This window comes from Eretmochelys imbricata, chromosome 8 (assembly GCF_965152235.1).
Source record: "Eretmochelys imbricata isolate rEreImb1 chromosome 8, rEreImb1.hap1, whole genome shotgun sequence".
NCBI classification, from domain to species: domain Eukaryota; kingdom Metazoa; phylum Chordata; order Testudines; family Cheloniidae; genus Eretmochelys; species Eretmochelys imbricata.
Genome location: NC_135579.1, coordinates 7,868,748 through 7,885,410, shown reverse-complemented (window position 1 = coordinate 7,885,410; position 16,663 = coordinate 7,868,748). Strand labels below are relative to the sequence as shown.

At 44.9% G+C, this 16,663-nt stretch overlaps 2 protein-coding genes across 2 annotated transcripts in view; one reads left to right on the top strand and one right to left on the bottom strand.

Annotated features, from left to right (window-relative positions):
* Positions 1-568: 568 nt before the first annotated feature.
* LOC144269019 (leukotriene C4 synthase-like) lies at positions 569-15,068 on the top strand. The gene is made up of 5 exons (XM_077824466.1): positions 569-839; positions 9,562-9,661; positions 11,335-11,405; positions 12,257-12,338; positions 13,185-15,068. The coding sequence occupies exons 1-5, from the start codon at positions 782-784 to the stop codon at positions 13,330-13,332; spliced, it is 459 nt and encodes a 152-aa protein (XP_077680592.1). The 5' UTR covers positions 569-781; the 3' UTR covers positions 13,333-15,068.
* Positions 14,981-16,663, bottom strand: part of MGAT4B (alpha-1,3-mannosyl-glycoprotein 4-beta-N-acetylglucosaminyltransferase B) — a 91,871-nt gene continuing 90,188 nt past the window's right edge. The window contains exon 15 of the mRNA XM_077824465.1: positions 14,981-16,183. Within this exon, the coding sequence (XP_077680591.1) occupies positions 16,160-16,183 (24 nt within the window). The 3' untranslated portion in view covers positions 14,981-16,159. The remainder of the gene's footprint in view (positions 16,184-16,663) is intronic.

Here is a 16,663-nt window from a genome sequence, read left to right as displayed (position 1 = left end):
AAGAGGCTAGAACCTGGACTCCTCCAGCAGTCTTAAGTATTTCAAGCTGGCCAAGAATAACAGCCCCAAAGAAAAGGCCGCGGGAGGGAGTCCAGCTTCTAGGTTGCAGCTTTTAAATAAATAAAACAAACAAACCCCTCACTGGCCGGTGTGGTTTGGAGTCTCCTTGACCCAGGCACGAAAAGGAAAAAACACCCCCCCCTCCTCCTCCCAGTACCATTCGAGGCGGGGATGGGTCAGTTTCCCCCTTGCCCACGGGCTCCGCTCCCGCCCCTTTCTCCTGCCTCTTCCCCACCCCTGCTCGTCTCTCTCTCAGTCCTTCCACCCCCCCCCCCCCCCCCCCGGCTGCAGGGACGCGATTGCAGAGCCCGCTGGGATGCCCCCGCGCGAGCTGCTGGCCTGGGAGCGGGGCTCCGCAGGGGACCCGGGGGGCGGCCGCTCGTGCGCGCTCCCAAGCCTGTGTCCGCACAGGAAGGACTTTGGGCACCGCCCCGCCCCCCGCCCCCCAAAGAGCAAGAATTTGCTTTTCTGACCTCGGGCCCTAGGGCTGGCCACGCCTTCCCCGAGCCAGGCACTCGCCTACCTGCTGTCGCTGCGGCTGTCCAGGAACAGCTCTGCAGCATGCAAGGGGTTAATTAGCGCTGCGAGGAGGAAGCATGTGCTAACGCGGAGCAGTAGTTGGCGGCGTTTTGTACACACGGCAGGAGCGGACCGTACTCCGCAGTCACTCCCCTGCAGGAGCTGGGACCGGTTTTTTGCCCCAACGCCCGTCAGACCCAAGATGCTGGATCAGATCGCGTTGCTAGCCGCTGTGACCGTCCTGGGAGTCTTGGAGCAAGGTACCGTGCCCGGCCCTTCCCCATTCACTGCCGCTGTGTCATTGCAGCGGGGGGGGGTCACCAGGCTGTGCGGGATGAAAGGCTGCTTTTGTCCTGGGCGGTAAATGATGCAAATTGTTTCGGGGATGCTCGGGATGAAGATGGTCATCGCCACCGCTGGTATTTGAGTTGTAAAGAGCTCAAATGACTTGCAGCCCTCACACCTCATCATGTGCTACAGAAATGAAAATGAAATGTTAACTGGAAACTAACAGTTGACTTACCGGCGTTATCAATTCACTATTCTCCACAGTTGTTGTTGTTTTTTTTTTAAATTGCTGTAATTTTGCAAATAAAAGCATGGTCGCAAAGTATCCAAACTAAAGTCAGGGGGATAACTACTTAGTGCGTTGAGGAAACTTTTATGGTATTGGAAGGTTTGCGTGCACACGTATAGGTGTAAAATATCTGTACATTGTAGTTTAACATAAGACCTATTCCTATTGCTTCACGAGCAATGTCAATATATTGTATGCTACATTCTCTGTAGTAGGTATTCTGTTTCTATACAGCTTATTTAAATCTATTAAGTGTATTAATAGTGGATGATAAATAAGAAGAGCTGATAATGCAATGTAACGAAAAAGCCAATATGACTTTCTAGGCTGTATCATCACAAGCATCAGAGCAGGAGGCATTAATTAGTCTCTCTCTCTCTAGGACAGTGGTTCCTAGCCTTTCCAGATTACTGTACCCCTTTCAGGCGTCTGATTTGTCTTGCGTACCCCCAAGTTACACGTCACTTAAAAACTACTTGGTTACAAAATCAGACGTAGAAATACAAAAGTGTCGCAGCAACCTATTACTGAAAAATTGCTTCCTTTCTCATTTTGTCTATCTGAAATTTTAATTTGTACTGACTTCGCTAGTGCTTGTTATGTAGCTTGTAAAACTAGACAAATATCTAGATGAGTTGAGGTACCCACAGGATGACCTCTGCATAACCCTCAGGGTACACATACCCCAGTTGAGAACCACTGCTCTAGGACTCTGAGCCCATGCCTAGATCCCTGCATTAAATTTTAGGTATTGATAAACTGGAAGAATTCAGAAAAAAGCAACAAAACTGATCAAGGGGTGGAGAGAGTGAATTTTTGAGGTAAGAGCTTTTTAAGAAGTACCGCTTGATTAAGCAGTAATGATTACAGAGGAGGGCGGAGAGGTATGACAGACTATAACTGTCAACCCATATTTAAGAGACAAGGTGTGTGAGGTAATATCTTTTACTGGACCAACTTCTGTTGGTGAGGGAGACAAGCTTCTGAGCTACACAGAGCTCTTCAGCTCTGAGAATGGTACTCTCAGCATCACAGTTTAATACATGGTGGAACAGATTAGAATATGCTAAACAATCTGTTCCACCTTGCATTTAGCTGTGACATTGGAACTATCTTTCCCAGACCTGAAAAAGAGCTCCATGTGGCTTGAAAGCTTGTCTCTCTCACCCAGAGAAGTTGGTCCAATAACAGATATTACCTCACCCACCTTGTCTCACTAATATTTTGGGACCAACACGGTCACTACAACACTACATACAACTAGTGTTTGAACAGTATATACCAGAGGTAGAAAATTTATTTAGTCCAGTCCAAGGAGTACTGGAATTAGAGTTAAGAGAAGAGATCCTCAGATTGAACATCATGGAGGAGACTGTTGCAACTGTATAGAGAAGGTTGAGTTGAATGGGTTTTCGGGGTGGAGGGAGGTTGGTTTTTTTACTTGAAGCAGGGATTCAATCTCTTTACACTGTATTTTTCATATATAGCAATCTCACCACAATCACAGTTCTCATCTTAGAGTTTAGAATTAATTTTCTGAGAATTGACAAGTAAATCTGTTAATTAGTTTAGGAGTTATAATTCATTTTAAAATGTGCCCTTTAAGTAATCTGGCACCTTGTCAGATCATTTTTTGTCCCTAACAATCCTAATAACGGAATGATACAGACTCTTCAAACTTTTCGTACAGTTAAAGCTAACTGAACTCATGGCCATAGGCTACACTTTTTGGAATTAATGGTCATTTTGCATATTCATTAAGTGAAAGTTTCTTCAAGTAGCGGCTGAAGAATGTTCTATACGGAGACTTGCACAAAGAACTGCTCTCTTTCAAAATGGCTTCCATATTTACCTTGTTCCCACTGGGAGTGAGTCCATAGGGTGCCCTCAATTGGCCATTTTGAAAAAAGGGATAGACACCATCTTCCCAGAGGGACATTGTGTCGTCTCAGTCCCATTGAAAACAATGGGAAATGGTTGCTGTTTTGAAAGAGGACACTTGTTCATGAGTTCCTCTGAAAGAGATTTTATGCATCAGCTTCTGTTATGACAAATTTGTTATGAAAAATTATGACAAATCCTGATTTCCCATGGGGAGGTGGAATTAATGTAGATTGGCCACTCACAGATCCCCATAACACCAGGCAATCTGGTACTTCTGGGAATGACATGGGCCTGCGTGATCCTGCCCATGCTGCCATGTGCGCATGCAGGGTTACCTGGCAAGCCATTTTGAAGCGCACCCTGCCCTGCCCAGGTGACCTCATGTGCACAGTCAGAGAGGCAGGGTAGTGCACTCTTCAACATGGTGTCCCCTGTCAACTGCCAGACAAAACCATGACTGGTTTTGCCCCAGTGCCTGGTAGGGTGACCAGATGTCCCGATTTTATAGGGACAGTCCCGGTATTTGGGGCTTTTTCTTGTATAGGCGCCTATTACCCCTCACGTTCGTCCCGATTTTTCACACTTGCTATTTGGTCACCCTAGTGCTGGGTGGGTGGCAAACCTTAGAAAACAGGACCGTTCAGTTTAAAACCAGATGAATGGCTTGCCTAAAGTAACGTGTCCTCAGAAATCATTTAAATCTAATCTGGGCCCCAAACACTGTCATGATTTTAGCCATTTTGTGACTATAGGAGAGAGAGTGAAGGTCATTTTGGGTGCTTGATTGTTTCCATACTTGAGCATGTCTGAATTTCTTTTCAGTTAAAGCTTAACTCCAATTTTTTTGGGTATTTAAGGCTTGATTGGGGAATAATTGAAATATCCCTGTACTGTATTTTACCCAGAATTCATCTTTAATTCCATTTTAACGTAGGCTTGGTCTGGGATTAAAGAAATGTTTCCTGACCATAAGAATTATTAGATGGTGGAAGCACCATTGCTCTAGGACACTTAAAACCAGACTGAACAAGGAATTTGAAAGTGTAGTGTAACAAGGTAATCCTCCACTGGCCGAGATGAGCTAGCCTTTTCAGGTCTAATTGCTCTATTACTCTGAGTATACTCTGCAGTTGAGTAGAGGAATTCTGCCTCCCTCAAAACATTCACCTCACCTGAATTTGCAATTGACGACTCAGGTTTTGTAGTCTCTCCCCTGATCTATGTCATTCTAAAGATGTTGGTCATTTCTCTGTAGTTAAGGTCTTGAAAGCATTTTCAGTACAAAGAGCAATTTGCTGCTGTTCTAAAATTGTAGGAAGAATGTCCTTTTGGGAGAAGAATCAGATGTTGCTAAATTTGGGGAGAATGGGCTAATGTTGGAAGTGTGCCTGTAATATAAAAATAAATACATAAAACATTGTTTTTTGCCCTGACTGGAAAACTTGTGACACTTGTTTTATGTCCTATGTCTACAATGGTGAGCCTGAGAAACTGCAAACGGGATGTTTTTGTTGGATTTTTGGTGACCACTAGTGCCTTGTAGCAAATGTGGAATGCAGTGCAGTTGTAGCCGTGTTGGTCTCAGGAAATGTGAAAGTTTCATGTTTGAAATAGGACCATCAGATATTTCAGAGAGTCCCTGAAACAGAGGGGGATTGAAAGTATAGGATAAGTCTAATATGAAAAAAATTAAAGTTATCTTAAGTTTGGTTAAGGAAATAAATCTGTGTTGTAAAGAAAGGCCCTGACTACCAAGTAGAAGGCCTTGAAAATAATGAGATAAAACCAAAAGGAATGAAGTAGGGAGAATGTCTGGTTTAAAGAATAACTAACGAGATAAGGGGAAGTTTCTAAAAAGAAGTTTATAAAAAGGAGGAGTGACTGCAGATAGTTTTAAATCAAACAAAGATAATCTGTTTTAAAATGAGCCAACATGGCCCTTCCCCAACCCACACAGCAGTGTTAAATCCTGTGTGAACCCAGGTGTAATGGAAAAGCTGTTGAACAACAAGAAAGAGGGGAGGAAAGGCCTTGGGAAGAAAGAAGGTTGTAAAGATTACCTGGATTAAGACTGGAAATAAGGGTGAACTGTCTTAACTTTTTCTGGGGTGTGTGTGCTGAAGTCTGTAATTGGCAGTGACATCGCTTGTTTAAAGGTATTAAAAAGTAAATGCTTAAAGGGTTCATTGCGAATACCCGCCTGATCATTCTGTAGCCAACCAAAATGGGTCTAAGTACCCCAGGGTTTAGCCTGTTTGTAAGTAGTTTGATTACATGCTTATAAATTTTTTGTACTATTTGTATGTAGTAAATCGCTTATTATTTAGGCTTTTTTTTTTTTAGAGCAACTGCCCCTAGAATGCCCCTACATCCTAGCTTCCACTTTGACTACTTTGTCTCAAGTAGGGAGATACATATATTATTGGATCAAGGAATTTTTCCAGGGGGTTTTAGAAGTATTCAACTGTAGGCATCTTGCACTTTGCAGATGGTATATAGAAAGTGAGTCACAGAGCACTAGTTTTATACCTACAGGTCTTTGCTAACAAATGTTGGACTGGGTCACAGCCTTGGTCATGCAAAGTAGCATCATTTTATGCCTAGGAAGTTTTTCTGTTGGGTTTGTCTACACTTACACTTAAGGAGGAGAAACAGTGATGAACAGATAGATTTCTCCCAGCATTTCTGAGGATGATGAGATGAGGCTGAATTAAGGTTGTTTGGCTGATAGTAAGTTATTAATACACTTAATCACAGTTTAACAAAGGTGGAAGCTTAGTGTTCAGTAAATGTACACAAATGTCTGATACCAAAGTGTTGAAAGCACAGTGGGCTTCTGTTTTCTTTTTCTTTTGGGCAAAGCTTTCCCCTTTTGCCCCCTTGCGTCAGTGTAATATTGTGTTTGTCCAGAGATGCATAAAAGGCTCTATTGACAAAAATGTAAAGTCTGAACAGATTCAACTGGCTTCCCTCTGGGAGTTGCCTCTGAGGAAAAAGCTTGAACGTGGGTTATTGCAAAGCTTGGGGTGGGTTTTGTAATGTATCATTCTAAGAGCCACCTGTAGTGTGTAGTCCTTCGTTCTTACACTGTGCATATATTTCAGATCCCTACAGCAGGGCTAGGGTTCTCAAGCGGCCCTCTCTGATGGGGATGGTTAATTATACAAATTCTTGTTGCGCGCCTGGGGTTTCCTATGGGAACGTGCTGTTCAGTTGTTCCCAGGTGCAAGTAAACTTGTAACAGGTTTAACTTTGTTTATTGACTAAGCATAAAAAAAAGTGCAGTAACAGGGTTGTGCAATGAAACTAATCCCATGCGTTATTGACTGTTTATAGGGGACTGAACTGAGAATATGTGGTGACACCTGATGTTCTCAGGGTTATGACAAAATCCAGCACTGTGAGCACTAGTCTATGCAGTGTCTTTAAATCAGCCTGCACGTTTTTGAGAGGTGCCTTGGGGACAACAAAATGAGAGAGAGAGAGGGAAAAAAAGCAGCCTTTATTTAGGGGGCTGTGTTTTACTGACATGCAGAGAAGTTGACAGGAATTAATATTTGATTAGATCTTGCTTCTGAAGCTCTCCCCACATATCCTGTAGATAGCACTGAACTGTGTACGTAGCCAGGCATGATATCAGCCGTTATCTGCTCTCTGGCTGTTTTCTTGGGGTTTTACTGAACTCTGTAGCTGAATGGTGCATCAGTGGCATTTGTCATATCACAATCAAAGTGATGATGTAGTTCTTATTCACTGGGTTCTAGCTCTTTTGTAAGTTTCCTCCCCAATATTATATTTACATCGGAATTCTTATTAATAGGAAGAAATGTGCTGAACAGATCAACAATTGGATAAGGACATGTGTGTTTTTAAAAGAGTGATTAAGTAGCGGGGAAGGATAGCTCAGCGGTTTGAGCATTGGCCTGCTAAACCCAGGGTTGTGAGTTCAATCCTTGAGGGGGCCATTTAGGGATCTGGGGCAAAAATTGGGGATTGGCCCTGCTTTGAGCGGGGGGTTGGCCTAGATGACCTTCTGAGGTCCCTTCCAACTCTGATATTCTATTCTATGATTAAGTAATATTTATTGAAGTTGCATTACAACATCAGATTATGTAAATCTCTTCTTTCCTCCAAGTGTGTCTATACCAGCCTCCTCTACTATACGGGACATGAGCGCTGCTCAACTGTAATGTCTTTCTCCTCCTTAAAACTGATTTCTGTTCCTTAAGCCCATCTATATTGATCTCTCAGTATTTTCCTTTATCTGAACCATTGTCCTGGTCATCTCTTGTCTGTGTTAGATTGTAACGGCTCTGGATCGCGGCTGTATCTTTGTATGTACTGTGAAGTGCGTTTTAGCTTTCCAAAGCCATATAAATGCTGAATAGTAAATGTCTTCCTCTAGTGGCTGCAGACTACACATGCTAAAAACCCAGCATGGCTACACAAGAGTGAATGTTTTGCAGGTTGCCTCTAAGATAATAGATATTGTTATTGACACATGGATCCCATCAGAATATGACACTGGAGAGAGAGAGAGGAACCCATGTTTATTCGAATTGTCCTATAAAAACAGGGAATTACATCACCTAGGTTCCCAGTTAGGGTTCAGTGTATTGTGTAAACAAGCTTGGGGCAAGAAGGACAGTGGGGGGGCGGGAGGGCTTCTTAACCTATTTCCGTGTGTGCACAACTGCATTTAGTGACTTGAAAGCCCACAAGGTTGTGCTTTTCCAAACCGACTTTTTATTTTTTTTCATCTGCTGCATGCTTTGCACCTGACTGTGCCTGCTTAGGCATTGAGTTTCTGGAGAACAGCTGAATCTGACCCTGGTGAACATGGCCCAGCTGCATGCAAAGTGCTGCTGAATGTAGCAACCGGGTACAGGCTTCAAAGGAGCAGCCAGCACCCATTCTCAGAAGACACAGAGTTGAATTTGGCAAAGTTCAGTTTAAAAAGACACAAGCTGCTGCGCCTTATTGCAAAAGCTGCAAAAATCATCCTTCCAGGGCGGGGTGTTGGTCTTTACACCAATGCCAGCTGATAGTGTTTGGCTCTAGCTCTGGCACCATCCGTGTTCTTAGTCCTTGGTCCTGACACGTCCAGATCCATTCTTATGCGTCAGCTGTCCATCCCACAGGCTCCAGCTACTTCCTCACTGATTGTGTGTAACAAAAGGAGGAGGTGGGTTTTGAACAGGTCCCTTTGAGTCCTGTTCTTTGCTTTCACCCTGAACATCTCCCTTTTCGTAGGGCTGGAGGGGAAGGGAGCTCTTGCCAGTGTCACCAACTCTCGCCGTGTTATCACGGGGGTGGCACTCTGTGGTTGTGCTCAGGAATTTGGCGAGCGCTGCCTGCGGTTCCTCCTTCCGCAGCCAGGCACCACTTTACAACTGGAGTGGGTCAGAGCTGGAGCAGGACTGTGTGGGCGTGTTCCTGCCCCCCTGCCCCCACACACACTTTCCCAAAGCTCAGCTGTTGCACTGCAGCCTCACCAGTCAGGCAGTTTTAATGGAGGTAGGTTCTCAGGGCAGCCCTGTCCCTTGGAGATGGGCCAGCTTTCGGGGAAGCGAGTTGTGAGAAGCAGGAGCATCGGTAGGGTGACCCGATGTGCCGATTTTATGGGGACAGTCCCGATATTTGTATAGGCTCCTATTACCCCCCCGCCCCGTCCCACCCCACCCCACCCCACCCCGTCCCAATTGTTCACGCTTGCTGTCTGGTCACCCTAAGCACAGAGGACCTGGGGCCAGAGGACATGTGGGCTAGTGGAAGAGCACTGGCCTGGAACTCAATAGACCTGAGTTATGCGCTCGGCTCTGTCACTGGATTGCGTGTGACCTTGGGCAAGTGACTCTGGCTCTGCCTCAGTTTCCCCAGCTGTAAAATGGGGATACAACAATACTTCACTTGAGAGCTGCTGATTAAAAGTGCTAGGATAAGAGCTAGGACATTAATTATTATGATCATTCGTATGCATTTAAGGTTGAATTTTCAGCCTATAATCACCCCACACATGCTGAGCATTGTCAGGGGCATTAACCAGAAGACTGTCCAAAACTATGATTAATATTTTGGCCTAAAAATAATGAGATCTCTTTTAATGTCATGATTTGGGGGTTTCTGAATCATGATTTTCAAACTCAGGGGGTGGGCAGTCCTGCATTGTTCTGGAGTAGCGTGCAACTGGAGCTGTGTCTAACTTTAGCTGGTTATGAAACAGAATACACTGGGGTGTCCGTTACTGCGGCTGCTAGCTGTGTGTGAGATTGCTATGCAAAGCACAAGTCAAAGTCTAAATGGTCTGTGCCATACAGTCTGTTCAATACAATGTACATACATGAAATAAATGGGGTATTTATTTAGTCTACCCATTAGTAGTGTCTGATTTTCATAGACTGTAATTAAAATCTATAAGCATGGTGGCTATTTTTAGAACTCCCTTAGTTCCAACCCAGATAATGCATGGGCTAGTGTAATGAGTGTAACATACAATGTACAGCTTTGTTCTCTTCTTCCAGCCTATTTTGCGCTGCAGGTGATCTATGCCAGACGGAAATACAAAGTCTCCCCCCCGGATACAGCAGGCCCACCAGAATTTGAGAGAGTCTTCAGAGCTCAGTAAGAGAGTTTTCCTTTACTCGCTGTGTTTACACCTAAACTGAGGCTAGAGCCAGACGCTACATCCAATCTCCCTTGAAAGACTGATCCAGATCAGATCTTCACCGCTCAGGCTTACTGCTGGTTCCAGCCACAGATCCTGTCTGATGTTTAGCAGCGTTATGAATTTAAGCTCCCAGGCTCCTCTTTTGAAGGGGTCATGCAGGGTTCCTTTGAGGTGTAACATGCCAGCTCAGGAAGTAAATTCTGCCCCGGCTGTGTTCCCGTTCACGCTGTTGAGTGAAGGGGTGCATAGTGAGAGACTGCTGTAGCCTCAAGAACCCTAAGGCCCCGCCTTTCTTTAATCTCTTCACTTTAAGGAGGGTCTGACTCAGCGCTATTCCTGGGGCAAGACACAAGGCCTTGGAAACAGGTTCTTGCTCAGGTCCGCCACACTGCTAACGAACGTGGGACTCAGTTGTTTCTCCATTCAAAAGGGGAGAGGAAGCGTGTGCTCGTTTTAACCATGTTCTGCCTCTTACTTCCACAAGGAGCCAAAAGGCATGGGCTGCGATTTGTGATGACGACTGGACGGCTCGTTTCAATCTAGCAGTAAATTTTGAACAGATAATAGTCTGTAGTTTCTCACTCAGCAAACACTCAATGTGTGGACTGGCAGAAATGCTCACGTGAGTTCATTTAAGACACCCGGAAATGCCACCAAGCGTGAAACGCCACGGCCAGTTCCAGCCCACAAACCTTTGTCTAATTCTGTGCATGGCAGAAGATGTGAGGCTGAGAATCTCTGTTGTATCTTTTGTAGGGGAAGTGATGTGATCATTGTTACCTGGGAAAGGTTATTTCTGTGGCAATTGATTCTGAGAGATGAGCTGCTTTGATATGTTTTTAAAAACACAGATTTATTACTTCATAGTGGAAAACCGGCAGGCTCTCTCTCTCTCTAGCTAAAAATGCATTTGCTTTATAAAATTTGCAGCACTCCTGTTTCTGACTCAAATATGGCATATCCCCTAGGGCCAGAGGAGAAGATTTTGGCTAAATTTTAGATGAGTTGTCCATGGAATTGTAAAACTTTTCACATTTGGACGCGTCGCCATGTACTGCTTGCAGATGATTTAGTGCCTTTTGCCATTTAAAAAAAAGGAGCTGGAGGGTGCCAGAATGCTCCTTTGGGGACTTTTAAAGTTGAGCAAAAGTTTGACTCAGCACAGTAGTGTGGTGCAGAGCAATTCTTAAACACCTACAACTTTACGCTTTAGTTGATTGTGTAATTTCCTATTAATAACCTAAAGGGGGGAAATACCTTACACATGTTTAATTCCAGATCTGATGCAGAAAGCCTGCGGGCTGGGGCAAACTATATGACCTCTGCCTTAGTCTGTAAATCTCTGAAGAGGAGATTATGCCACTGCTGCTCAGGATTGGAGGGAGATGCTAATTTTGGCCACGTTTTCAGAAGATTGACAGCACTGCAAATATTGGTTTACTGGTGCTTTTCCTTAGCCCATGTTGCATATTTGCCCCACAATGCAGAAAGGGGACCCGTTGGCCATAATACCACAAACTGATCCTGCCTATGCGCGAATTTTTTTTTGAAAATGCACTGCCCTGAGAGGGGGTTTATGTGGGCTTTCGCTTTCAGTTTTAACTTTCTCTTCTCTGGTTCTCCTCAGGGCGAACTGCTCCGAATACTTTCCAATCTTTGTGTCTGTCCTATGGGTGGCTGGAATCTTCTTCCAACAAGGTAAAATAATTAAAAAATCCCACCAAAATCCAAACACTGTTCTGGGTTTATACCATTGGTGCACTTACAGCAAACCATTGCTAGCTAATTGCTGGAAACAAGCTGCCTCCTGGAGCTCAAGGATGAGCTGTTTCGGCATGGGGAAGTGGGAGGGGATAGGGGAGAAAAAGGCCAGACTTACTTAAATGAAACTCAGTTGGTTTGGGCAGCTATATTTTAATACTGAAAATCTGACATGCCAACCTCTTCATAAGATATGGAGGTATCTGTGCCATTCCCAAGGGAGACATTTACGTGATTGCATTGTCCTGTGGCTGGTTAGTGCTTCTAGGCTTTAGAGATGAACTAGTCCTGTCTTCCTCCTACTCCTCAAGCTGCTAAACTTTGCTCCTATATGGCCCCGACGTGCAGGAGTTCCTAAAGGTCTCAGGCAATATACTGCTATTCATTTATTTCTCCTAAAGAGGGAGGGGTGTGGAAATATGGCTTTTAGCCTAGGGAAAAAGCCATGACTACCCCTCCCAGCAGAGGTGGCAGAAGCTTCCTTCCCTCCCCAGGCCCTGCGCCCCCCCTTCCCTTGAGGCCCCCCTCCCACACCACCTCTTCCCCCAGCCCCTGCCCCCTCTCGCCCATCCTTATGGCCAGTAAATAGTGGGAGGGCAGTAGGCCTCTGCCTCCCAGTCAGCACTGGGTGCACTGGTCAGATGTCTCACGGTCCATTTGTAATTCTGATTTTGCTGAATTGTTCTCTTCCAATTACTTGTCAGACTTTGTAGCCTTCAGACTCTGGCCGTGAAGCATTTAGCGCACTGCCCCATGGTAATGATTTTGGTTCTTGGCTTCACATCTAGGTGTGGCTGCAGTCTGTGGGCTACTCTACTTGTATGCTCGGTACCGGTACTTCCAGGGATATACGCTCTCTGCTCATGGAAGGTGAGTACATAGCCAGGCATGAAATCGTGTGGGTGAAAGTGCCCAACAACAAGCCTGCCTTATACACATTAAAATCAGTGGGAGTTAGGTGCCGAAATACCTATGAAGAGGATCTGGGCCTGTATCCTTTCCCACTTTGCTGTTAGAAACCCACTGCTGCTATTAATTTCCTCCCTGCCCCCCATGGCAAGAGCACCATGAATGTGTTACCAATTCATCAAGTGGGTCTAACCTGGAGTGTAACAATGGGCAGTGCAGTTCCTCTGAATGACGCGTACATCTTTCCTCTGGAATGCTCACCGTCCATAAAACTCAACCTGCACTCGAGGCTGACTCCAGGGTGCTTAACAATAACTGTAGCCAGCTGCATTTATAACGTTAAACCTGCTGCTGCTGAAGGTTACTAGTTTGAGAAGCAAGGTTATAACAAAGTAAATTGATCCTGTACTAGCTGAAGGGTTTTTAAGCATGCTAAAGCCAACACAAAAGTTTCCTGTTAAATAATTGCCTGGCCCAGCCGCTCAGTGGCTCACTGAGTTTGTGCGTCCCACCTTGTCACCCACAAGCACTTGTGAAGCTGGCTGTTCTAGTGTGCAGCAGCTTCAGTGTGTCAACCACATATGCAAATGTGGTGGTCTTACTGTTTACCAGTGGCAAAGACACTTTGCTAGGCTGCACAGAACTTTCAATAAATAGCTTTAAAAACCCCTTGATTTTTGAGGGCAGAAGTTGGCTGTTTTCAACGCCTGTTACAGACCCTGCTTGTTCTATATTAAAAAAAATATATATCCTTGCCTGCAGAGGAGGTCATTGTTCTCTTTTAATGAATGTTTTCTCCTCACACAGATTGGGGCCTATGTACTTCAGCGCCAAAGTTCTGTGGATTTTGATTGGTTTGTCCATGGCTGGGCTTTTGGTTCACTTCCTGTCACTCAGTTCTTTTGTGTGGAGAATGGAAATTCCAAGCAAACTGCAACTGCTCTTCCGGTGGTAAACAGGGCCTGTGACTGCTGACCTAAACCCTCCACTCAGCATCTCCTCCAACGCTGCCAGGCTGATGAGATTTTAATCTTTACTTTCTCCACGCTAAAGCCGTTCAAAATAGCGTGCTGTGGTGGAAGAGATCTAAAATACTCCCAAACTTATGTTCAGGCAGTTGTCCCCTGCGTCAATTCTCTTCCTTTAACGAGGGGGAAGAGGGAGAAAGTGGTTCTCTCCCTCCCGCCACCCCAGGTTATCCACAGCAAGTTCCACTTACTAGGAAACCGTTTTAATCACAAGTGGAGACTAGAGCAACGCTACAGTCATTTGCCTCAGTTGGCTTTTAAAACCCCTTCTCTTCCCCCACTAAACGTTGTGCATATGCATGTAGAAAAGCACAGGCTTGCTAGAGAAGCTAAAGACAGACGTGATTAGCAGCACATGCTGTTCTTCCTTCCCATCCCATGCACCCAGCTGAAACTAAGGATTTTGCCACCAGACTCAGCTTCGGTAGGATGTTGCTTAAGCTAATAAAAAGAGGCTGTTGTAATTCTCAGCTGTTTTGTCTATGCAGCAGTACTTCAAATAGAGCGTTAGTATACAGATAGTGGGAGGCAAGGTCTAGACCACCTATTTCTAGGACATTTGTTCATATAATGCTTAAATGCTTTTAGGCCCATGTTTTCTAATGGCTTATGGCACTGGGCACCCAAGATGAGATTGCTAGGATCTGCTTTGCTAAAGTTCTGGGTGCTCCTAGCTATCAAATTGGGCACTCAAAAGCATGACAATAACTGAAAAAGATGAGCTTTCATTTCCATGGCCAAACCAAGAGCTGTCACAGTCTGATGTTGCTTACCTTTGCTGAACTACAAGTTGCCTTGAAATTTTGACATTTTTACTCTGTTGTAGTTACTTGTTGTTGCACTTACCTGAGCAATGGGAAACATACCCAGGTTTTCTACTATAAGAGTCAATGCATCTAATGTCATAGGACAGTCCAGGGGTGCACTGCATACAGAGTTGGTGAGTGGAGACAGAAAAGAGCCAGAAAAGGTGAAGAAATACTTTCCCAGACTTACAGCTTTAGATATACTGGTTTGAAGGGGAGGAACACAGAAGAAAATTGCTGAAGTATTGTTTTATAAGCACACTTTAAAAGCAAAAGCCATTCACAGAAAGGCCCTCTCCTAACCCAACAGAAACTTGCATCGGTTTTAATAAAGGAATTAGGGAGGGAGGAATTAAGTCCCTCTACTTGGATTCAGAGCCACTGAGAATGTTTTCAGCATCCTGTGACCCTTCTCAGTAGTAGACTAGTAAGGGGGGATAAAAAGCACGTTTTAGATGTAATATATTAGGAGTGAGAGTTTAGCAGTGGTTCCTTTTCCTCGTTTACGCAGAGCTGGAGTACAGGCTGTTCAGTTATGCTACTCCAGCTCCCTGCCTGTAGAAGCTGGGCACCTGGAACTGGCACCGGTGCCACGAGCAGCTCTGCCTTGGCTAAGTTATCACCCCAGTTAGAATCCAGAGGTACATTGCCGAGCCATGGGAAGGGAAAGCAATTGTACAATCTGCAAGTTAAATATGAAGAGCCTCTTGCTAGAAAGTTAAAACCTTGAGTGAAGACAAGGGCAAGGATTTTAAATTTAATTAAACTTTATTACAGTGCACGTTATTTTTAATATATATTTATATAGAGATGTACTTGAAAAATCAAATGTATCCAATAATAAAAAATACAGCACATTAAAGTAGTATAATGCATTCCAGTGTATAGCTGAAGAGACATTGGGATTTCAGAAAAAACTTTGAGAAATTACACGACTCCCTACCATTTTAGAACTGGGCTACTTATTTTCAAAATTCACATCAACCAGTAACTGAAATATTTATTAAAAAGATGGATTTTGCACTCAAAATCTCAAGGCGTGAAGACACTGATGCCTTCAACGTAAGTTTTATTCAGGGGCCGTGTTCAACCCTGGCAGGCACAGTGTGGTTTATTATTTCCCTGCCATACCGATATACGTAATCTCCTCTGGTAGAGCCATGACCCTTCCTGGACCAAGAGGAGAGCTCCATCTTCCTACTCACTTAATCCTCAGCTGTAGTCCTGGAGGAAACGCCTCTTGCTGGGGCAAGGGGAAATGAAGCGATTCAGGCAGTGATGGTTTCCCCCAATATACCTCAACCCTGCTCTGCAGTTGGTAAGGGGAATTCAGTCACCCTGCGCTCATTGCCAAAACCCTCCCCCTTCACTGCTCCAGCAATAGGGCCCCCACCCAATATAGCCAGGGTCTGCCCTTTCCTGGGCTGAAGATACGTATGGCCTTCCTGCTCATTAGATCCTTCGTTCTGTAAGCACGCCAAACCGTGCTGTATGTTCGTCTGATCCAACGGCTACACTCAGGGAGCCATGTCCCTGAGAGGATGAGTGACAGTGTGGTCCTCGCCCAGGGGAACAAACCAAACCTTTAAACTAGGAGTATTTTCCCTTGGTCTCTATACAGCAAGAGCGGACAGTTTGACCGCCCCCCGCAAAGTCAGCTGCAGCCAACACGTGCCAGTGCGGGCCCTGGTGCTCTCTTGTTTAATGCCAGCCAGCACCCACCTATGGAAATGTTTCCCCTCCATGTAGTCTGTTGCGGAGCTTGCCAGGATTTGTGTATTTTGGCCACAGATTTTTTTCTTCTTCCTGGCTTAGAGCAGATGGTGGCGCTGTGCATGCAACACTTTCACACTGTTTGCAGACTGGGGGAAGGGAATAAAAGGGAGAGGAAGATTGGGAGGAGGGACTGAGCAACGGCTTTGCGCATCCACCCTTTGTCCTGGGAATTTCATTCTGCTTTTTTCAGAAAAATCTGAAAAGATAGAATGGGGGAGAATAAGAGAAAGGAAGCAAAAGGCCTCAGGGTTGGGCACTTTCTCAGGCCGTCCCCAGGCTAGCAGGAAGAGAGGACACACGTGTGAAGTTTGTTTTACAGAAGACCTCCAGGAAGGGCATTCAAATGAGGGTGGGGTTTTTGGGTTTTTTTTGCTAATTTGTTGCTGACAAGACACCATCTTGAGGTGATACCAAAAGATCATGTGACTGCAGCCTGCGACTAGCCTCCGAAGGGCAGTGCACACACCCCTTACTTAGCGATGCTGGTTTGGGGGACAGGCAAGCAAGGTGACAGCTCTGGGGCATTTGCCCCCTTAGAAATGCAAGACACAAATGATGTTAGAGGGCAGAAAAAGCCAAATCCACTGGCCCAGACCCTCAGGCTATTAGAACTGTGGTGGGTTTGAAGGGACACTATCAAGAATTTAATTGTTTAAAAAATACTCTGGATGTTTAA